We start from the raw sequence: 17,767 nt of genomic DNA on the forward strand, positions 1-17,767 counted from the left end.
GACAAAACTTGAGTCAGTGAGTCATAAGAGAGCGTACCGAAACATTTTGTCCTTGTAGAAGATGCAGGTGTAAAAATACGGGGAGCGGGTACTTCTCTTTCGAAGAAGGAATGAAACTATGAGCCATCACTGGGATCTCCGACATAGTTACTGTTATTTCAGTCACAAATAGACAAATTGTTCACACAGACTGTTCGTTCTTTCAAAGATTTATTTAGATTTCAGAACTGAAACGAGGGGTATTAACGCTTCTGCAGGGCAAGCAGCTATAGCCTGGGAGATACCATAAATCAAGCTACATTACATTTATGCTTTTATCCAAATCGGCTTATTTTTTTATACATTATGAGCAGTGTTGGGGGTAACGCATTAAAAGTAAGGTGCATTACGTAATAATATTACTTTTCTGAAGTAACGAGTAAAGTAACACATTACTTTTTAAATGTAAAAATTCATATTTCAGTTACTTTTTAAAAAAAGTAATGCAAGTTACTTTTAAGTTTAATTAATTAGATTTAAAAAAATTACGTACTGAATTAAACTAAACGTAGTCACATTATGCACTCTGTGCGTACACGCCTGTGTGGGATCAGTTGAGTCAGAAACTAAGATGGCAGGTCAGAGCTCGACATTTTTGTGATAAAATATGCCATTTCTGAATGACGAACTTTTCATTCATAAAAAACATCTGCAAGGCATGAAAGAGATCAAGCTAAAAGTAACTAAAAAGTAACGTAAGCATTACTTTCCATGAAAAGTAACTAATGCTGCGTTCCACGTGAATTACGACTTCAAAACCATGTCTTACGACTCTGAACTGAGAGTATGCGTTCCAGGCAGCCTGTAACCTATGTTTTTACAACCTGTTACCTGTGAAAGTGCGCTGGAACGGGAGTCAAACCCATGACTTCCCACCCGTGAACTTGTACTAGATCGATGTACTCCCAGTTCAGAGTCGTGAGTCGTGGTTTTGAAGTCGTGATTTACGGGTTACAGGTTGCCTGGAATGCAGCATTAGGAACGCGATTCATTACTTTTTTTAGAAGTACCTTTATATTGTAATGCATTCCTTTTAAAAGTAACTTTCCCCAACACTGATAATGAGTGCATGTGTGTGTTCCCTGGGAATTGAACCCTTGACCTTTGTACTGCTGATGCAGTACTCAACTAGATATTATTCTCCTAAATATAGTAATTACCTAAGTATTCTTTGTCTAACTATTTCTGATTGTAATATAACTTATATAATCAACCTCCTCTTCTTCCATAGACCAGGTGATGGAGAAAGCCATGCACAAATGTGTGCTGAAGCCCCTGAAACCTGTGCTAGAAGCCGCTCTGCAGGACTTCCAAAATAGCAGCGGGACTTGGCAGCAGTTGAAAGAAAATCTGGTTTTGGCCAAAGCCAAGCAGCCTCAGGAGATGGGTGTGGACGGGGGCATTTCCCCTGACCCCGTAGCAATAGAGAAAATTCGCCACAAGTTCCAGAACATGTGCAAGATGTACTCACCTGAGAAGAAAGTGTTTATGCTTCTCGGTGTTTGCAAACTTATCTACACCATAATGGAAAACCACTCAGGTATGCGAGTGTGACGTGATGCATGTTTGCAGTCAGATGAATGATCTTGTGACTCCTGAATTTAATATGTGTTGTTATAATTGCAGGGAGGATGTATGGGGCGGATGATTTCTTACCTATGCTGACATATGTGGTGGCCCAGTGTGATATGCCACAACTAGATGCTGAAATCGACTACATGATGGAGCTTCTGGACCCATCACTGCTCAATGGAGAAGGTACATTAGACCCCAGCATGTTCGATTCATACCATGCTGTGTGATAATATCAAATGTTTCTTATGAAACTTTCATGTCTCTTCTTGTAGGAGGATATTACCTGACCAGTGCATATGGAGCAATGTCTCTCATCAAGAACTTCCAGGAGGACCAGGCAGCCCGTGTGCTGAGTTCTGAAACCCGTAACACACTGCACCAGTGGCACCGCAGACGCACAGCTCAACGTACCACTCCATCTGTGGATGATTTCCAGGTACATCCATCATAAGACGGAAGTTTTGTATGGTTTGAGTGAAGCTATACCTTGCTGAAAAGGCCAGACTTCTTTGGTGAACCAGGCCTTACACCAGCTAGACCAGCACTAACCAGTATTAAACATTCATGCTGGTCTTTTCAGCAGCAGTGTGTTCAGGTATGGATACTGACTGACACCTACATCTCTCTCTTTCTCTTTCTAAGAACTACTTGCGGGTGGCACTGCAAGATGCAAGTAGCGGCTGCACTGCCAAAACCCTTCAGGTGCAGCCGTACGCCACAACGGAAGACGTGTGCCAGATATGCGCGGACAAGTTTAAAGTTTCGGATCCGGAGAACTACGCCCTGTTCCTCTTGACGGACGAAACCACACAGCAGTTGGCACCGGACACTCACCCGCAAAAGATTAAGGCTGAACTTCACAGCCGTCCACAGCCGCAACCGTTTTACTTCGTTTACCATCAAATCAAAAACCTCAGCTTCACTGACCCTTCAGACGAGCTTAATGGTAACACTGTGTCCAACTGAGAAAGAGCCAAGTCTGGTTTCCTACGGGTCCTCTCCAAACTCCTTTTCGGCCTTATTATTCATCTGCTTCCATAACAACACTGCTAACGTCTGCATTTGAAGAGGGAAGCGGAAAATGTGTTTGGAGGAAAAAAGGGAAGGAAGAATGTGTCTGACAGATGCAGCGCTTTTTGTATGCCTTGTCTTTACTATTTCAAAACGTTTCGGGAAGTGGCACGTGACCATCACGAGAGTAGCTGAACAGCGAATGCTCAATTTCATCAATGTACAAAATACATTCAGGTTAAAAGGTTATCAGCGACTTTGGCGTGTTTCTGTTGTCTCCTTGAGCTTTGCACATTCTGCATGATGCCAGATACTTTGAATGCTTTCTGAGGGATGCGCCTTTCGTTTCCTCAAAGTCCTACATATCTCCCCGGTTTGTTTGTTTGTTTTTGCTATGGTGATAGATTGTGGCATTGTTTATGACTGCTTTGCCAAATGTGAGGCACTGCTTGGTGCTTTAACTGGACACATTTTTGCACAAAGTGAAGAATTTGTTAGTTCTTCCGTTGGCATTTTTGCAGAGCTCTACGCTAATGTGGACATCTCGGTCACCAAGGACATTGTGGACATCTTTATATATGAATCCAGTTTAATTTTCTAATGTAAACCTTCCATGATATTTTTGCAGTTGCTGGTAAACTGCATTTTACACGAATGATTTATTGTTATAATATTGCATGTATCTTTGTGAATTTAAGAAACAGGCATTGTTGCCAGTGATGTTTTGTTATTTTGCTTTTATATGAAATATGATCAATCAGTCTTAACATTCATTAGTCTATAAACTAAGTTTGGGGCGAAATGGAAATGGCAGTATGGACTTGGTTAAAAATACTACTGACAAGCCGATCGTTTGGGCTTGTGGTAATCTGGATATGTGTTGTACTGGTCTGCAGATTATCAAGAACTGACAAAGGCTTTTGGCAAGTAGGGCACATTGAAAGATTAAATGTGAAGTAAGAAAAAAATACAACAAACACTTTACATTTAAAGTTCAGTTTGTTAACATTACTTAATGCATTAGGTATATAAACTAACAGTTAACAAATCTTAACAGAATTTATGAATCCAGGTATGAGATTAGGAGCATCAATGTTTGATTTCAATCTTTGACATGACCTTACTCGGTCAATATTAATAAATTACAGAGGGGGTATGCATCGACGTCACTTCAACACACGAACACGCCCTGCTAAAAAAACAATATACACCATTACAGAAATTCTATTGGTTTTATTGGGAATTTTATTGGTTCTAATGGAATATGGCCCAAAACACACTACAGTGTATTGGTCTTTGTTGGTCTCTAATGGTATGTATTGGTTTTATTGGTTCTGTGTATTGGTGCTAATGAAATATGGCCCAAAACACACTACAGTGTAGTGGTTTTAATGGTAAAAGCTAATGATTCCTATTGGTATTTTAATGGAAACCATTAGAATTTTCTTTAATGGTTTTATTGTTTTTTCAGCAGGGCGCCCCTTCTCTCTTGGAAAGAAGTGGCAAAACATTTAACAGTATATGACTGGGTTTAATATAAACTGCAGTTTAACTGACAATAATCAACTTAAATTGAATTTTGTTGGCCTTGAAAGCGACTCTAACAACTTGCCAAACAACCATTAGTCGGGGACCTTGGCAACACATCTCTTCCCGATATATATATATTTGTCTTGCCTAATACTACCAAACGATAGCTTCAAATTCTTGGTAAATCTGTTTGAGCAGTCGATCGTACAACAACTTCCCCCATTTTAGCCGTGTTTTTTTAATGCGGTCGCTCCTTCTGGCGACTCAGTGGGCGTAACCACAGTCACTTCCGCCAAATGTGACGTCACGTGCATGCCCTCTACAAATTAATGTATTACCCAGAATATCTTCACTGTTGTGTCATTACCTATTGCCTTGACTAATGTTAACAAATTGAACCTTTTTGTAAAGTGCTACAGTGATAAAGATTGACATAAAAGAAAAGGCAGGTTAAGAGACATTAATAGAAAAAAAATCAACAAACAAATGATTTTTGTGTGTCACTGTAAAGTGCTATCAGGAACGTCAGTTACATGGAGAATCATTTACCTTCATAACTATACTCATAACCTCATAACTATAATAACTTACCAAGTATTTGATTTTCTACTAATGTACTTTATGTTTGCTTGTTGGTGTAAACTCTGGGCATTTTTTAAGAGACTGAGCTGGAATGCTCTAACCATTTATTGATATAAAAACACTATCTACATCTGAAACACAAACTAAGTTTCGTGTCTTGAAAAGTATTTTATAGTGATTGATTTTAACAGGATATTTTAAACCTGATAAGTGAACACATATTTATATGAAATCTGTGCGGGAATTTTTCACAGATCTGAGCTCTTGATTCAAATGTATTGTGTATTCATCTGAATTCTGCTAAGAGTTCATTCTTTATATTTGCCTTTTTATGTACACTTTTGCGCACAATAAATTGTCAAACAATTGTCTCTCTCTGTTGTGTTTTATTACAAACGTAAACATTTTCTGTGTTAACAGGTAGTTGGAACCCAGGAAGTTATAATTTCGGGGAATAGGTAGTTTCTGCTTGGGCATAGTTTTGATTTTAAGTAAACAGGAACCTATTGGATGAGACAGCAAGGCTTCTTTACGGTTTCTTTCAATTGCCTCTCTTAGAAAACATTTGAAATACTTTAGCGCCTCCTCGTGACTAATTATTGCAACTAAACGCTTTCGCTGCATAAAACCATGAGTTCTTAATTTCGGAAATGTTTGCCAACACGTAATAATTTCGCATTGATTTCGGTCATGTCAAAGACCGTATAATATTAAATGTATTAAGATTACATTTTATCAAAATGTTCTTTACATTATGACGGATGATTTTATGGAAAAAAACTGTGATTCACAAAAAATGATTTGAACTCGGTTTTCACATATACATTACTGTTCATTATTAAGGTTAATTCATACTTCATGCTTGAAGGTAAAGTCAAGATTGAGAAAAACAAATCCTTGCAAAATACCAAATTTATTTTCCCGTCAGCTCTTTCGTATTGTGCTCGTCATCGCAGTCGTTTGCTCGTTCGCGTACATTGCGTATGCACTTTGTCTGAAACAACATAAATACACATTTTAGCGTTATTTGAGCGACAGAAAAGTTTTTGTTGCGTCTTCTTGGGCACCTAATTTACCTTTAAACGTTTCGATCCTGTACTCCATCCTCTGGTTAACCGTGCTGTCTGTTGAGATATGCTTTCCTGCTTACCACAGTTATACAAAGTTGTTATCAGAGTTACTGTAGCCTTATTGTAGCCAATCCTGCCACGGTCGAAAGTAGAAGGATAACATTTTCCCCATTGTAATGGATGAACCCTTTCATTCCGTTTCTCAAACGGAAGGCTGCATCCTCCTGAGGTCGCATGTGTAGGCTGAATACGTCATCGAGACTGGTTTATTTTCGTTCACTGAGCATTGCATTTCCAAGTCACAAGCAGATTACAACAATTTACGATTAACTAAGAATAATAATCAACTTTATAAATGTTAATATTCTAAAACAAGACAGTCTGTATGCAGAGTTGGACTACAATGCGCCTTCTTTTGGAGTGTAATGGCGGTTGGGAAACCAACTTAAAAGGTGCATTCCTGCCACCTACTGGAAGGAAGTGTGGAGCGTATAATGTTAAAGAGTATGCAAACAAAAAACTTAAATTGTAAACTAAATTTTATTGTTTTAGATAAATTATTAGTTCATTATAAATCATTGATTTCTTTGGCCCATCTCCTAACAAAACGAAGTGATAAATTATTCCTAAAGAACTTGGGGATAATGCTTGTCTTAATGAAAATCTAGCTTTTTCATAATGCACTGTATTTTAAGAGTATGTGTTCTACTGTCAATTTCCATTTTCATGCTTTCCTTAATGCCCTATTCCCATTTTGTAAATTAATACATCCTTTTTCCTGTTCCCAATCTTTATTCTTTCTGGAAACCTTTCTCTTGAATGTGATATAGCCTAAATGTGTTTTTATTGTACCACTGTACCACCATTATTTCATTTGCTATTAAAGGGATAGTTATGTTATCATTTACCCATCCTCATGTTGTTTTAAACCTGTATGAATTTCTTTTTTCGGATAAACACAAAAGAAGATATTTTGAGAAATGATTAAACACACAGCATAGTGTCCATTGACTTCCATAGTAGGAATAAAAAAATGATGGAATTTAATGGGTACCGTCAACGGTGTGCTTTCCATCATTTATCAAAATATTTTCTTAGTCATTTATCACAATACTTCCAAAATATTTTTTCCTACTATGGAAGTCAATGGACACCACATGGTGTGTGTTTACCATCATTTCTCAAAATATCTTCTCTTGTGTTCATCAGAAAAAAAGAAACCCATACAGGTTCGGAACAACATGAGGATGAGTAAATGATGACAGAATTTTTACTCAATGCCACTTTAACGTCAATTTGTGGATGTATCAAAGCCTGTTTAGACTTTGCATTACTTTATATATCATTATTGTCTTGTTTCAGATCTTCCATTTGACAGACTATTTAGAGCTGAAAATAGATAAGTTTAATGGTTAAAATTAAGCAGCCTGCTCTTTCTTCTGTCGTTTATTACCGACTTTTAAGGAGCATTGTCCTACCTACTGGGCTTACTGAAAATATATATCCAACGCAATACAGGGGACTTTTATTTTGTTATGTTTTTGAGCTGATGATACAAATCAATTTCCGCGTTTGCGGACCATTGTTGTGCTTCTGGTCAGGCGACCAGCTGAGCAGCAGACACACAAGGCGCTAAATATGGATCACTCGGCATCAGACTCAGAAACTGAAGATCATGGTCAGCCTTTACTACGTCAGAGAAGTACCGGTGACATTCAGAAAGGTAAGTAGACATTAACCATACATAACTATTATGTGTTTGTGCAGAATTAACCTTTTACAGTTACACGCATATCGTAGCCTACTAATGTTGACAAAGTTACGTAAAATGTCATTAAATAAGTTCTTCATATTTACTGTCCATGTCCTGAATTGGGTCATATTACTGTATGATTGTCATTTAAATAATGATGCAGTCTGCATTAATAATACAGCAGTTAAGTCACATGATAGGAGGTGCAAGTCACGGTAGCAGGAAACTTCCCTTGCACGAGTTTCATCATAGTGTATGTTATGTGAATGAGACCGTTTTTAAACCTACCTGACTGCATCTTATTTAAAAGCATGAAAATATTGTATATCTATCAGTCATTGTAAGAAGCTCTATGATTTTTTCTGTCATTTTGATTATTGTTATGTTTTGTGTCTGTTACAGTAAAAGTCATATACTGTAACATACAGAAAACTCATTGAAAAAGCTCATAAAATTACACCAGTGCCTACAATTATCCGGCAAGTTGATTTATAGTTGCACAGTTTTGCAGTAAGTACCTTAGGTGGTCTAGTCAGCATACTTCCTATCACATGTGTACTGTTTTTTGTTTGCTCTTTCAGCTCCCGCCTGCTGCTCCTCACGCTATGGACTGGCTTTCTTGTCTTGTTATGGCTTCTTTGTGGTTTATGCGCTCAGAGTGAACCTTAGCGTGGCAATGGTTGACATGGTGAAAAACCACTCCAGTACCAATGCCAGCTCATCTGTCTGCCCTCATCACAGCAACCCTATACCCAAACACAATTATACTGTAAGAGCATGTGACCGTTTTATAGACAACTGCCTTTTTTGCTATATATGCAAAAAAGGAGTAAAGCTTAAACAACATTCAGAATCAAAACTCTTTTTTATTAATTCGAAAAATACAGTTTAAAGTCACTTTAAAGCATATGTCCAGTTTATGCATTAAAGCGAAAAGTCATGATTATATTTCAGTTATAATAATATAAGTTATGTTTATCTCAACAGGCTAGTGTATATGACTGGGATTCAACGACTCAGGGTTGGATCCTGGGCTCTTTTTTCTATGGTTATATCTTTACTCAGATACCAGGTGGCTACTTGGCACGCAAGTATGGTGCAAAGTGGCTTCTGGGTATTGGTATCCTTTGCACTGTGATCTTTACTCTGTTGACTCCATTGGCTGCTGATCTAGGAGCTGGTTACCTAATTGCTGTCAGGGTGCTTGAAGGAATTGGGGAGGTAAGCTCAAAGCTCATTACCTAATTTTTAAGTCACAGCCTGTAGTTGTCATAGATATTTGTCGTTCATTTGGAAAAATTTGACCCTGGAACACAAGACCAGTTGTAAGGTTGGATGAATAATTTTTTTACACAATCAACACACATCTCTGCTCATTGTAACAAACAGAGGGTTTGTTGTAACACCTTCTAGAAAATGTAGTTTAAACACAAATAATTAAATCAAATTCTGTCTATTTACTAAAGGTGGATATTGTTTATATATCTGCATATAATAGATAGATATTCACACATTCATCCATCCATGATCCTTCATCTAACCATCCTTGTATTAAGCATCAATGCATATAAATAGATTTTTTAGAAAGGACTGCACAATTAAAACAAAAAATAATAATTGTGAGTTATTTTCCCTGATATTGTATTAACAGTTGTCATTTTAAAGAATAGTATTTATATTGTTTTCCTTTCATTATCATTGTATACCTGAAGCTTAAATTACAACACTATGTTGCAACTAACCCTACTGTGTAAAAAATGATTTCAATCCCAGCTATCAGTTACTAAGACTTGCTGACATGTTTCGAAAATGATGTTATGTTTTAGGTAACAAGACAGTGATTAAATAATATAAGGTTGGATTTGGTGACTTACACACCCACCAAAAAAACTTAAGATGAAGAAATTTACTTTTATGCCTCCAAAACACTCTTTGTTCAAAACTTAACCAAAACACATAAAACATTTTCAGTATGCCACTAGAGAATAAAACAATTTCATTAGTAATATGTGTTGCTATGGACTTCATTAGGACTTTGAACTTTAAATGCGACTTCCTCAATATTTAGATTTTTTTAACACTCAGATTCAAGATTTTCAAATTGTTTATTTAAATTTCAATTAAAAAAAATTTAACATTAATACTGGTTTTGTTGTCAAGGGCCACATTTAAGAGAGATCTTTTAACGGTTGATGATATCATTTCTGGGCTGTCAGGGGGTATCATATCCTGCCATGCATGCAATGTGGGCATCATGGGCCCCGCCTCTGGAAAGAAGTCGTCTGCTCACTATTTCTTACGCAGGTATGTTTGAACCTGTATTAGTTGCTCAACCGTCTATGATTAACTCCCGCATTTACATGCGGTTGTCACTCCCAAAAGTTTGCAGTGTGTACGGTTTTATCCTGTGTTTTTTCCCTTTTTAAAGGTGGCCAACTAGGAACTGTAGTGGCTCTCCCCTTGTCCGGCCAGATATGTTTTTACCTCGACTGGACATATGTCTTTTATATTTTTGGTAAGGCTCATTATACTACACTTTTAAAGGAAACATGTAAGTTAGGATGGCCTGTTGATCTGTAATGTTTGCAAGCTACAATAAACACCAACCAATATTATGTAATGCTAAAGAAAATACAGGCTTTTCTTTTTGGTCTACATTATGTAGTATCCATACGTGCACACATTATCTGATTTATGTTTTTCTGTTTCATAGGTGTTGTTGGTCTTGTCTGGTTTGTTCTTTGGACTTGCTTTGTCAGCAACAGTCCAAGCTCACACAAAAGAATATCAGAGGCTGAAAGGACCTATATAACATCATCTTTAAAAAATGAAGTAGGCTATGATAAGTGTCAGTGAGTGTGTGTATTACTATATAAATATTATTCTGAAATAAACTGCTGCTAAGTGAGAATTTTGTGATTTTGGTACAGCTGTCCCCAACTACAGACCGTATCCCATGGGCATCAATCTTCAAGTCCATGCCCTTATGGGCTATAGTTGTGGCACACTTTTCTTTCAACTGGACGTTTTACACTCTGTTGACACTCTTACCCACATACATGAATGATATTTTGGGGTTCAGTATACAACAGGTGAGTGCAAAGCTCAAATTAGGGTTTATATATCATAAGAACCACCATGGTTGCATTATCGCATTACTGCTTTTGAATGTTTTTGATGTTAGTGTAAACGATTTTCATATATTCATCCATGGCATTTGCATGCATGATATAGGAGCTTCATACTATTAGCTACCTATATTGAAAAATCATCAAAATACATTAATTATAAACACACAGTTTGTTTTAGAGGGTAGTCATTATAGGCTATAATAAAAGGCCCATGTGATGTTTAATAGGTGTTTACTTATTATGTAATTTTAAGAATGGAATGCTGTCGGCTGTACCTTATCTTGGATGTTGGTGTCTGACTGTGATGGGTGGACAGCTGGCAGACCTTCTGAGAGAGAGATTTCATTTTCGCACTGTGGTTGTCCGTAAAGCCTTCACTATAGTGGGTAAGGCATTCATGAGACACACAAAAAATTAAATGAAATTATAAAACTTTTTTTAAACAATGTTGAAGGAGTGATTTAAATGTGGGTCTTGTGTAGTTTTATGTCTTCAAAAATAGATTTCTGTATGTTTAAAATTGATTTGTTATCCTCATTACATTAAAAACGTCAACAAGTATGTGGTTAGAGAGGGAAATGAGCAAATATAATTTAAGCCATGCATCTAGGATATGTCCTCAATTGTATAGTGGATCTAACTTGTTTGTCTATTTAATTTGTCCAGGAATGGTGGGACCAGCTGTTTTTCTGGTTGCTGCTGGTTATACCAACTGTGACTACTTCTTGGCTATTGCCTTCCTCACCATCTCTTCATCTTTAGGAGGGATTTCAGCCTCTGGATTTAACATCAATCATTTGGACATCGCTCCCTCGTAAGACTAGGCTTCTTTTTTGCAATGCTTCTTGTCAGTAGTTTATTTTGGTTGCTGCATGTAATTTTAAAACTTCCCTTCATAGCTATGCTGGGGTATTGCTTGGAATCACAAACTCATTTGCCACAATACCCGGCATGGTGGGTCCTGTCATAGCACGATCACTCACCAAATCGGTAAGTTTCATTTTCCTATGAACAACATGTAGTGTTTCTTTAAAAATGTCATGTGTCATATATATGTCATGTTTCCTATTATGTTAGTCAAGGTTTTGGCATTATTAACATTTTGGGGTGGTTCCCAGACAGGGCTTGAGTCTAGTCCCAGACTAAAATGCATGTTCGAGCTTGTCTTAAACTAAAAACAGTCTGCACTTACATATCCAAAAATATATCAGTACCTTTGATTTGTCTCAAGATTCACACCTGAAATGTTTTTGTAAGGTATGTTTGTAAAAACTAGTTTTTTAGTTTTGCATTCATGGCCATTTTCCACTTTCTCTTTGAATACATAGGTTATGTAAAAGTCATGTTTTGCCCCAGTTCCTTGAAGACATCTATACTCATGTGAAATAAGTAACAGTATAGTTCAGATTGCACAGATTCTGTTAATAAAATGTGGCAAAGCATACATTTGACAGGTTCGCAAAACTTACCATGCTAAATTAAATCATAAAACTTTTCTGAAATCCTGGGAGAAACTGCACAATGTTTGGCTAAAAATAGTTTAGCAATGAACCTCAATCTAACTGGTTGAAAAAGGAGGAATACATTATTGCATTATCACATACTGTATTTTGGAACACAATATTTTTGCAGCATTGTTTCAATATTATTATTATTATTATTATTTGGGACTGGGGAATATGTTTTAAGATCTCAAGATTTGTTTTGAATGAAAAGAAATTATTACGAAAGTATACAAAAGTTTCACTGACTTTGTCATTGAGTAACAGATACTTTTTTTTGTTTTTGCTAGAACACCATTGCAGAGTGGCGAATTGTCTTCTACATCTCAGCGGCAATCAATATATTTGGAGCAATTTTCTTCACAATATTTGGAAAAGGCACCGTCCAGCCTTGGGCTGTCCAGTGAATAACTGCCAATACTTTAAGCCATTTCCAATAGGCCAAAGGGAAAAATACTACAGGAATTTCCATAGAAATTTTCAAGAATATTCCATGTGGTTTGCACACTAAAAATGTATATTGCACAATGTTTTTTATTAATTTTAATGACATACAAGAACGTCTCAATTTGCTATTTTGTTTTTGTCACAGATATGTAATCACTAAACTAACATGGGACTAAAATGCCAATATATGTGAAGGAATCATATTTCATCTTAGATCTTATGCCTTACTGTATCATTATCAAAACATTGATTGTACTGTAACCACGTGCACAATCAACAACTGCATTTAAGGGACATTTTGGTTATACTGTTGTAATTTTGGCTGGTTACTTGATTTTTAACTGATTCATGTTTAAAGTCTATGTAAACTGTAAATACTGTATCTTCTTGTACAATAAATAGACTGTAAAGACGCTATATTAAGTGCATCATATTGTGTCAAACTTGTATATCAAATAAAATAATTCGACTAGTTTAGTTTTGTTGACATTCTTACTGAGTTTGGGTAAGTATGGGTTAATGTTTAACAACAGCCTGTGTCAAACTAATTCTTTAAAATATCAAGCGTTTTCTATTAATTTCAAATAATCGAAACTCATCCACAACCACTATTACTAGCATCACCGTGACTTACGCTATCTGCGTTCATCCGCGCATGCGCAGTCGCTTCTGCGTTCCAACGATATCATACGCGCGCTCACTCAGCCTCTTCAGCACCGCTCCAGTATCCCGAGTGCACGCGCAGGTACAGTACCTATCACATTCACACGCATCTTCATCCGCATAGCTGAAAAATCATACACGTCATACACATTTGTATTTACAAATGACGATCTGATGTCGGCATGCGTTTTAAAAATGTTTGTCTCTCGTAAAGCACATGTTTGATGTTTGTATTCGACATTGCGTTAGGCAGTCTGCAGAATGAGAGAACATGGCGGCAGCTGCAGTGGAAGGATTGGACTGTTAAATCCCATAAACATCACCATCATCTCTATCGTCTGCAACCTGCAGACGAATTAGTATTATATTGTTTCTGCGCAAATTAACACTAATAATGGGTTTTCTATTGTTGCCAGACGAATTAAGTATGGCAGAGATCATTTGATATCGTATTTTAAAGAATGCGTCTGTGTTAGGTAACCTTCACAAGAATAAACCTTCACGAGTTAAGCTGGGAATTAATTTAACCTGAGACTATTTCCAGTGCATCTTTTCTCTTCAAGAACGTCTTTGAATTCAAACCCTGATTAATATCTGATCATCTACAACAATATTATGTAAAGGTGATGCAATATTCTTGTGGGGTATATGATTTAATTTTAGATTTAATTGGTTAATTTTACTCTTAATAGTTTAACAACATTAGATATTTAACACAAATGTCTTACAAATGGCTGCCAGTATTTTGTAACCAGTAACAGAATCTCTACAAAATGGAGGTCTGCAGAACAATGATGTACCAAGTATAAATAAAGGCATACTCAGACTGTTAACTTTGCTGAACTTATAATATAGAAAAACTATAAACTTTGTGCTAGTCTGAAGGTCTAGGACAATTGAATACCATATTTGTTAACCAAATGTTTTGGTCAGCAGTTCCTTTGGTGTCCATTGAATACAATTCAAATGTTAAGGTATTTAAATATTGAAATCACAACGACTCAAAAGTTGCTTAAACAGAAAATCTGAAAACAAAAACAATATTATTTTATTCAAAGATACTGCATCTATTAAAGATCGGAGCGTAAGTTTAGACTCTTCTTTATTATCCCTAAAGTTTAAACTGGATTAAAATGATCCTTAAGTGAATAAATAAAAGCAGGTGTTTAACAGTCTTTAGCTATTTAATAAGCTCATACATTCATTGTTTATTGGCATCTGTGTAAAGCTATCCAGGATCATCGTCTTTTTAAAAAAAGCAATTAGCCATGGGGAAAGAGAAGCTCCACATCAACATTGTTGTCATCGGTCATGTGGACTCCGGGAAGTCCACTACGACTGGCCACCTCATCTACAAGTGTGGTGGGATTGACAAGCGAACCATTGAGAAGTTTGAAAAAGAGGCTGCAGAGGTAAGATATATAGATACTGGACAGCCCATCTAAAAAAGCAGTGTTTTAATGCCGTGTTAATGTGCATGTCACCCCTAGATGGGTAAAGGCTCTTTTAAGTACGCCTGGGTGCTGGACAAACTCAAGGCGGAGCGGGAGAGAGGAATCACCATTGATATTTCCCTGTGGAAGTTTGAGACAAGCAAGTACTATGTCACTATTATTGATGCTCCAGGACACAGGGACTTCATCAAAAACATGATCACTGGGACCTCCCAGGTCAAATAACCAAGCGTACAAATATAACATTTATAACTCCTCCTATTTTCTACATGGAAACGTCTATAACAGTATTTTTTCTGAACCTTAAGGCGGACTGTGCCGTGCTGATTGTGGCGGCTGGTGTTGGAGAGTTCGAGGCTGGGATCTCCAAGAACGGCCAGACACGAGAACATGCTCTTCTGGCGTACACATTGGGTGTAAAGCAGCTGATTGTGGGTGTCAACAAGATGGATTCCACTGAACCAGTTTACAGCCAGAAGCGTTATGAGGAGATTGTAAAAGAAGTCAGCACCTACATCAAGAAGATTGGCTATAATCCTGATACAGTGGCATTCGTGCCCATCTCTGGCTGGAATGGAGATAATATGCTTGAAGCAAGTCCCAATGTAAGTATGTTGGACTAAATAAGGCCTCATGTCAATATAGAGCAAATTTCTCCAGATTGTATATTTATAATAAATTACATCCTTCTGTTAGATGTCATGGTTCAAAGGTTGGAAGATCACCAGGAAAGAAGGGAATGCATCTGGAACTACTCTCCTGGAGGCTCTGGATGCTATCCAGCCTCCAACACGTCCCACTGACAAACCCCTCCGCTTGCCCCTTCAGGATGTCTATAAGATTGGAGGTTAGCAAACTATATTTTGTTACTATTTACTTGATATTGCCTTCCAGTTTATTGTGGTTAAAAATACATAATTGTTTCACCAGGAATTGGAACCGTCCCTGTGGGCCGTGTGGAAACCGGCATTTTGAAGCCAGGTATGGTAGTGACCTTCGCACCCGTCAACGTGACAACTGAGGTCAAGTCTGTGGAGATGCATCACGAAGCTCTCTCCGAGGCCTTGCCTGGAGACAACGTTGGCTTTAACGTCAAGAACGTTTCCGTCAAGGACATCCGTCGTGGTAACGTTGCTGGAGACAGCAAAAACGACCCACCCCAGGAGGCAGCCAACTTTACGGCTCAAGTAAGCTCTCCAGTATCCGAAAAATTTTTAGTTGCACTATAAGGTCATTAAAAAAGTCATTTTTCCATCAGGTGATCATCTTGAACCATCCAGGGCAGATCAGTGCTGGCTACGCTCCTGTGCTGGATTGCCACACTGCTCACATCGCCTGCAAGTTTGCAGAGCTGAAGGAGAAGATCGACCGTCGCTCTGGGAAAAAGCTTGAGGATAATCCCAAGAGCCTCAAGTCAGGTGATGCAGCCATTGTTGAAATGGTTCCTGGAAAGCCCATGTGTGTGGAGAGCTTTTCGGAGTACCCTCCTTTGGGTAAGTGCGATCCCAGCATTCCATACAAAAGTGTGTTTATATTTTTCTTTAAAGTAGGTAAAAATTCATTCAGATGACTGATGTAACAATGCCATAAAATTAATGATTGGGCTGAATTGCATTTTAACCATCCACTATTTTTGGTTTGCAGGTCGCTTTGCTGTGCGTGACATGCGTCAGACGGTTGCGGTGGGAGTGATCAAGGGAGTTGAGAAGAAGACCCCGACGAGCGGAAAGGTCACCAAGTCCGCTCAGAAAGCCCAGAAGGTCAAATGAATGTTGTGCTTGACTGCCAACTCCAGAGACACATATGGAAAAGCAGTGGCCATCCAACGCTTTTATCCGATTGGCTGCTTAGGTTCTATAATCAGAGACTGCTTTATTGTTCCAATGCATCGCAAAAGTATAAGGAGGAAAAAATACTAAAAGCAATCCTTAAATTACTCTCCATTTGTATGTTGACCAACACATCGAAACACATTTTTTTTAAATTAGTGGTTTTAATGGATGGCTGTTAAAACCATATGTGTTTTTAATATCATGAGAGGTCTAACCTCAATTGCTCTGGAGTGCAGTTCTAGTTCTCAATGTGTTGTCTTTGCTTGTTTTAGTGATTGTTTGCAAAATACCATGTGTGTTCTGTATCCACTGGTGATAAGATCATATTTAGTAGACGTTGAAAACGTGTATGTTTAGCTTTGCAGAACAACCTAAACGTAAAACGAAGCGTTCTAAAATAGCCCACATCTGGGCCAATGCAATTTTGTGTGCACTGACAGCTTTATGTTTAGCACTTTGACTGGCGTAGGCTAACCCTGCACAAGCACTTGTTGACTTTAATTGGCATCAGCTATTGCACCTTATAAAACTGAAAAGCTTTCTTGTCATATTAAAGTTGTCTCAACCATAATGATGGAGTTTGGTTTCTTTTCATTCTTAGACAGGACACTCTCCAGCAGTCAAGCTCAAGTCGTTTTTTTTGTGATTTACTGTTTTCTACACAAAATCATATATAACATTGACATCTTTAATATTTACTTGAGTATAAGGACACATCAAAGATTGAAATCAGGGTGTGAAATTAAACTTTGACCCGACTTCAGCCTGGATTTCACAGACGGGGTCACAAATGTATGACAAGCTATTCATTATTTAGTATCATATATTGAAGATCTCCTTCTCCTCTTAATGAGTTCGCACTATAAATGTTATAAATACAAATAATACATTGAAATACAAAATATTTTTAATAAATGAACTCTTTCAGCCACACGATGTCGCCAGAGATCCGTATTAAAATTTCTCAATTCTCAATTATGAAGACGGGATTTAGTAGCAGTAAGATTTGCATTATTATTTTTGCAAACAGGTGGATGACTTAAAACAAAAAAAAATGTATCCTTAAATGTGCATATTTAAAGAAAATAAATGAAATTATATTTTTGCTTTATTTAACCCTAATAAGTCCCTTGGGGTCAATCTTACCCCCAAGCCACTTTTATTTAGTTAAAAAAAAC

General features: G+C 37.3%; 3 protein-coding genes and 1 long non-coding RNA gene across 4 annotated transcripts in view; 3 read left to right on the forward strand and 1 right to left on the reverse strand.

Annotated features, from left to right (window-relative positions):
* The window catches only part of rin2a (Ras and Rab interactor 2a), a 41,300-nt gene extending 36,196 nt beyond the window's left edge, over nucleotides 1-5,104 (forward strand). Inside the window, exons 9-12 of the mRNA XM_055169710.2 lie at nucleotides 1,271-1,579; nucleotides 1,666-1,797; nucleotides 1,887-2,050; nucleotides 2,257-5,104. Of these exons, the coding sequence (XP_055025685.2) occupies nucleotides 1,271-1,579; nucleotides 1,666-1,797; nucleotides 1,887-2,050; nucleotides 2,257-2,580 (929 nt within the window). The 3' untranslated portion in view covers nucleotides 2,581-5,104. The remainder of the gene's footprint in view (nucleotides 1-1,270; nucleotides 1,580-1,665; nucleotides 1,798-1,886; nucleotides 2,051-2,256) is intronic.
* A 527-nt stretch (nucleotides 5,105-5,631) lies between these two features.
* Nucleotides 5,632-6,236, reverse strand: LOC129415653 (uncharacterized). The gene is made up of 2 exons (XR_008634931.2): nucleotides 5,814-6,236; nucleotides 5,632-5,731 (listed from the first exon to the last, which is right to left on the reverse strand). It is a non-coding gene; the product is annotated as an uncharacterized lncRNA (long non-coding RNA).
* A 1,131-nt stretch (nucleotides 6,237-7,367) lies between these two features.
* On the forward strand, nucleotides 7,368-13,117 carry slc17a5 (solute carrier family 17 member 5). The gene is made up of 11 exons (XM_055170366.2): nucleotides 7,368-7,530; nucleotides 8,142-8,329; nucleotides 8,548-8,781; nucleotides 9,777-9,864; nucleotides 9,989-10,075; nucleotides 10,274-10,392; nucleotides 10,491-10,652; nucleotides 10,945-11,077; nucleotides 11,358-11,505; nucleotides 11,591-11,681; nucleotides 12,484-13,117. The coding sequence occupies exons 1-11, from the start codon at nucleotides 7,446-7,448 to the stop codon at nucleotides 12,598-12,600; spliced, it is 1,452 nt and encodes a 483-aa protein (XP_055026341.1). The 5' UTR covers nucleotides 7,368-7,445; the 3' UTR covers nucleotides 12,601-13,117.
* A 165-nt stretch (nucleotides 13,118-13,282) lies between these two features.
* eef1a1a (eukaryotic translation elongation factor 1 alpha 1a) lies at nucleotides 13,283-17,160 on the forward strand. The gene is made up of 8 exons (XM_055170367.2): nucleotides 13,283-13,385; nucleotides 14,532-14,715; nucleotides 14,794-14,973; nucleotides 15,066-15,362; nucleotides 15,454-15,604; nucleotides 15,688-15,944; nucleotides 16,016-16,250; nucleotides 16,402-17,160. Exons 2-8 carry the CDS (start codon nucleotides 14,572-14,574, stop codon nucleotides 16,524-16,526), a joined length of 1,389 nt encoding a protein of 462 aa, XP_055026342.2. The 5' UTR covers nucleotides 13,283-13,385; nucleotides 14,532-14,571; the 3' UTR covers nucleotides 16,527-17,160.
* Nucleotides 17,161-17,767: the final 607 nt, after the last annotated feature.

Source organism: Misgurnus anguillicaudatus, chromosome 11, assembly GCF_027580225.2.
Source record: "Misgurnus anguillicaudatus chromosome 11, ASM2758022v2, whole genome shotgun sequence".
Classification (NCBI taxonomy): domain Eukaryota; kingdom Metazoa; phylum Chordata; class Actinopteri; order Cypriniformes; family Cobitidae; genus Misgurnus; species Misgurnus anguillicaudatus.

Bases quoted from the DNA above. Each gene is read 5' to 3' on its own strand.
- slc17a5 (XM_055170366.2), top strand. From the start codon at position 7,446: ATGGATCACTCGGCATCAGACTCAGAAACTGAAGATCATGGTCAGCCT. The intron at 9,865-9,988 runs GTATGTTTGAAC...CCCTTTTTAAAG, and splicing joins GCTCACTATTTCTTACGCAG to GTGGCCAACTAGGAACTGTA. The intron at 11,682-12,483 runs GTAAGTTTCATT...TGTTTTTGCTAG, and splicing joins CACGATCACTCACCAAATCG to AACACCATTGCAGAGTGGCG.
- eef1a1a (XM_055170367.2), top strand. From the start codon at position 14,572: ATGGGGAAAGAGAAGCTCCACATCAACATTGTTGTCATCGGTCATGTG. The intron at 15,605-15,687 runs GTTAGCAAACTA...TTGTTTCACCAG, and splicing joins GGATGTCTATAAGATTGGAG to GAATTGGAACCGTCCCTGTG. The intron at 16,251-16,401 runs GTAAGTGCGATC...TTTGGTTTGCAG, and splicing joins TTCGGAGTACCCTCCTTTGG to GTCGCTTTGCTGTGCGTGAC.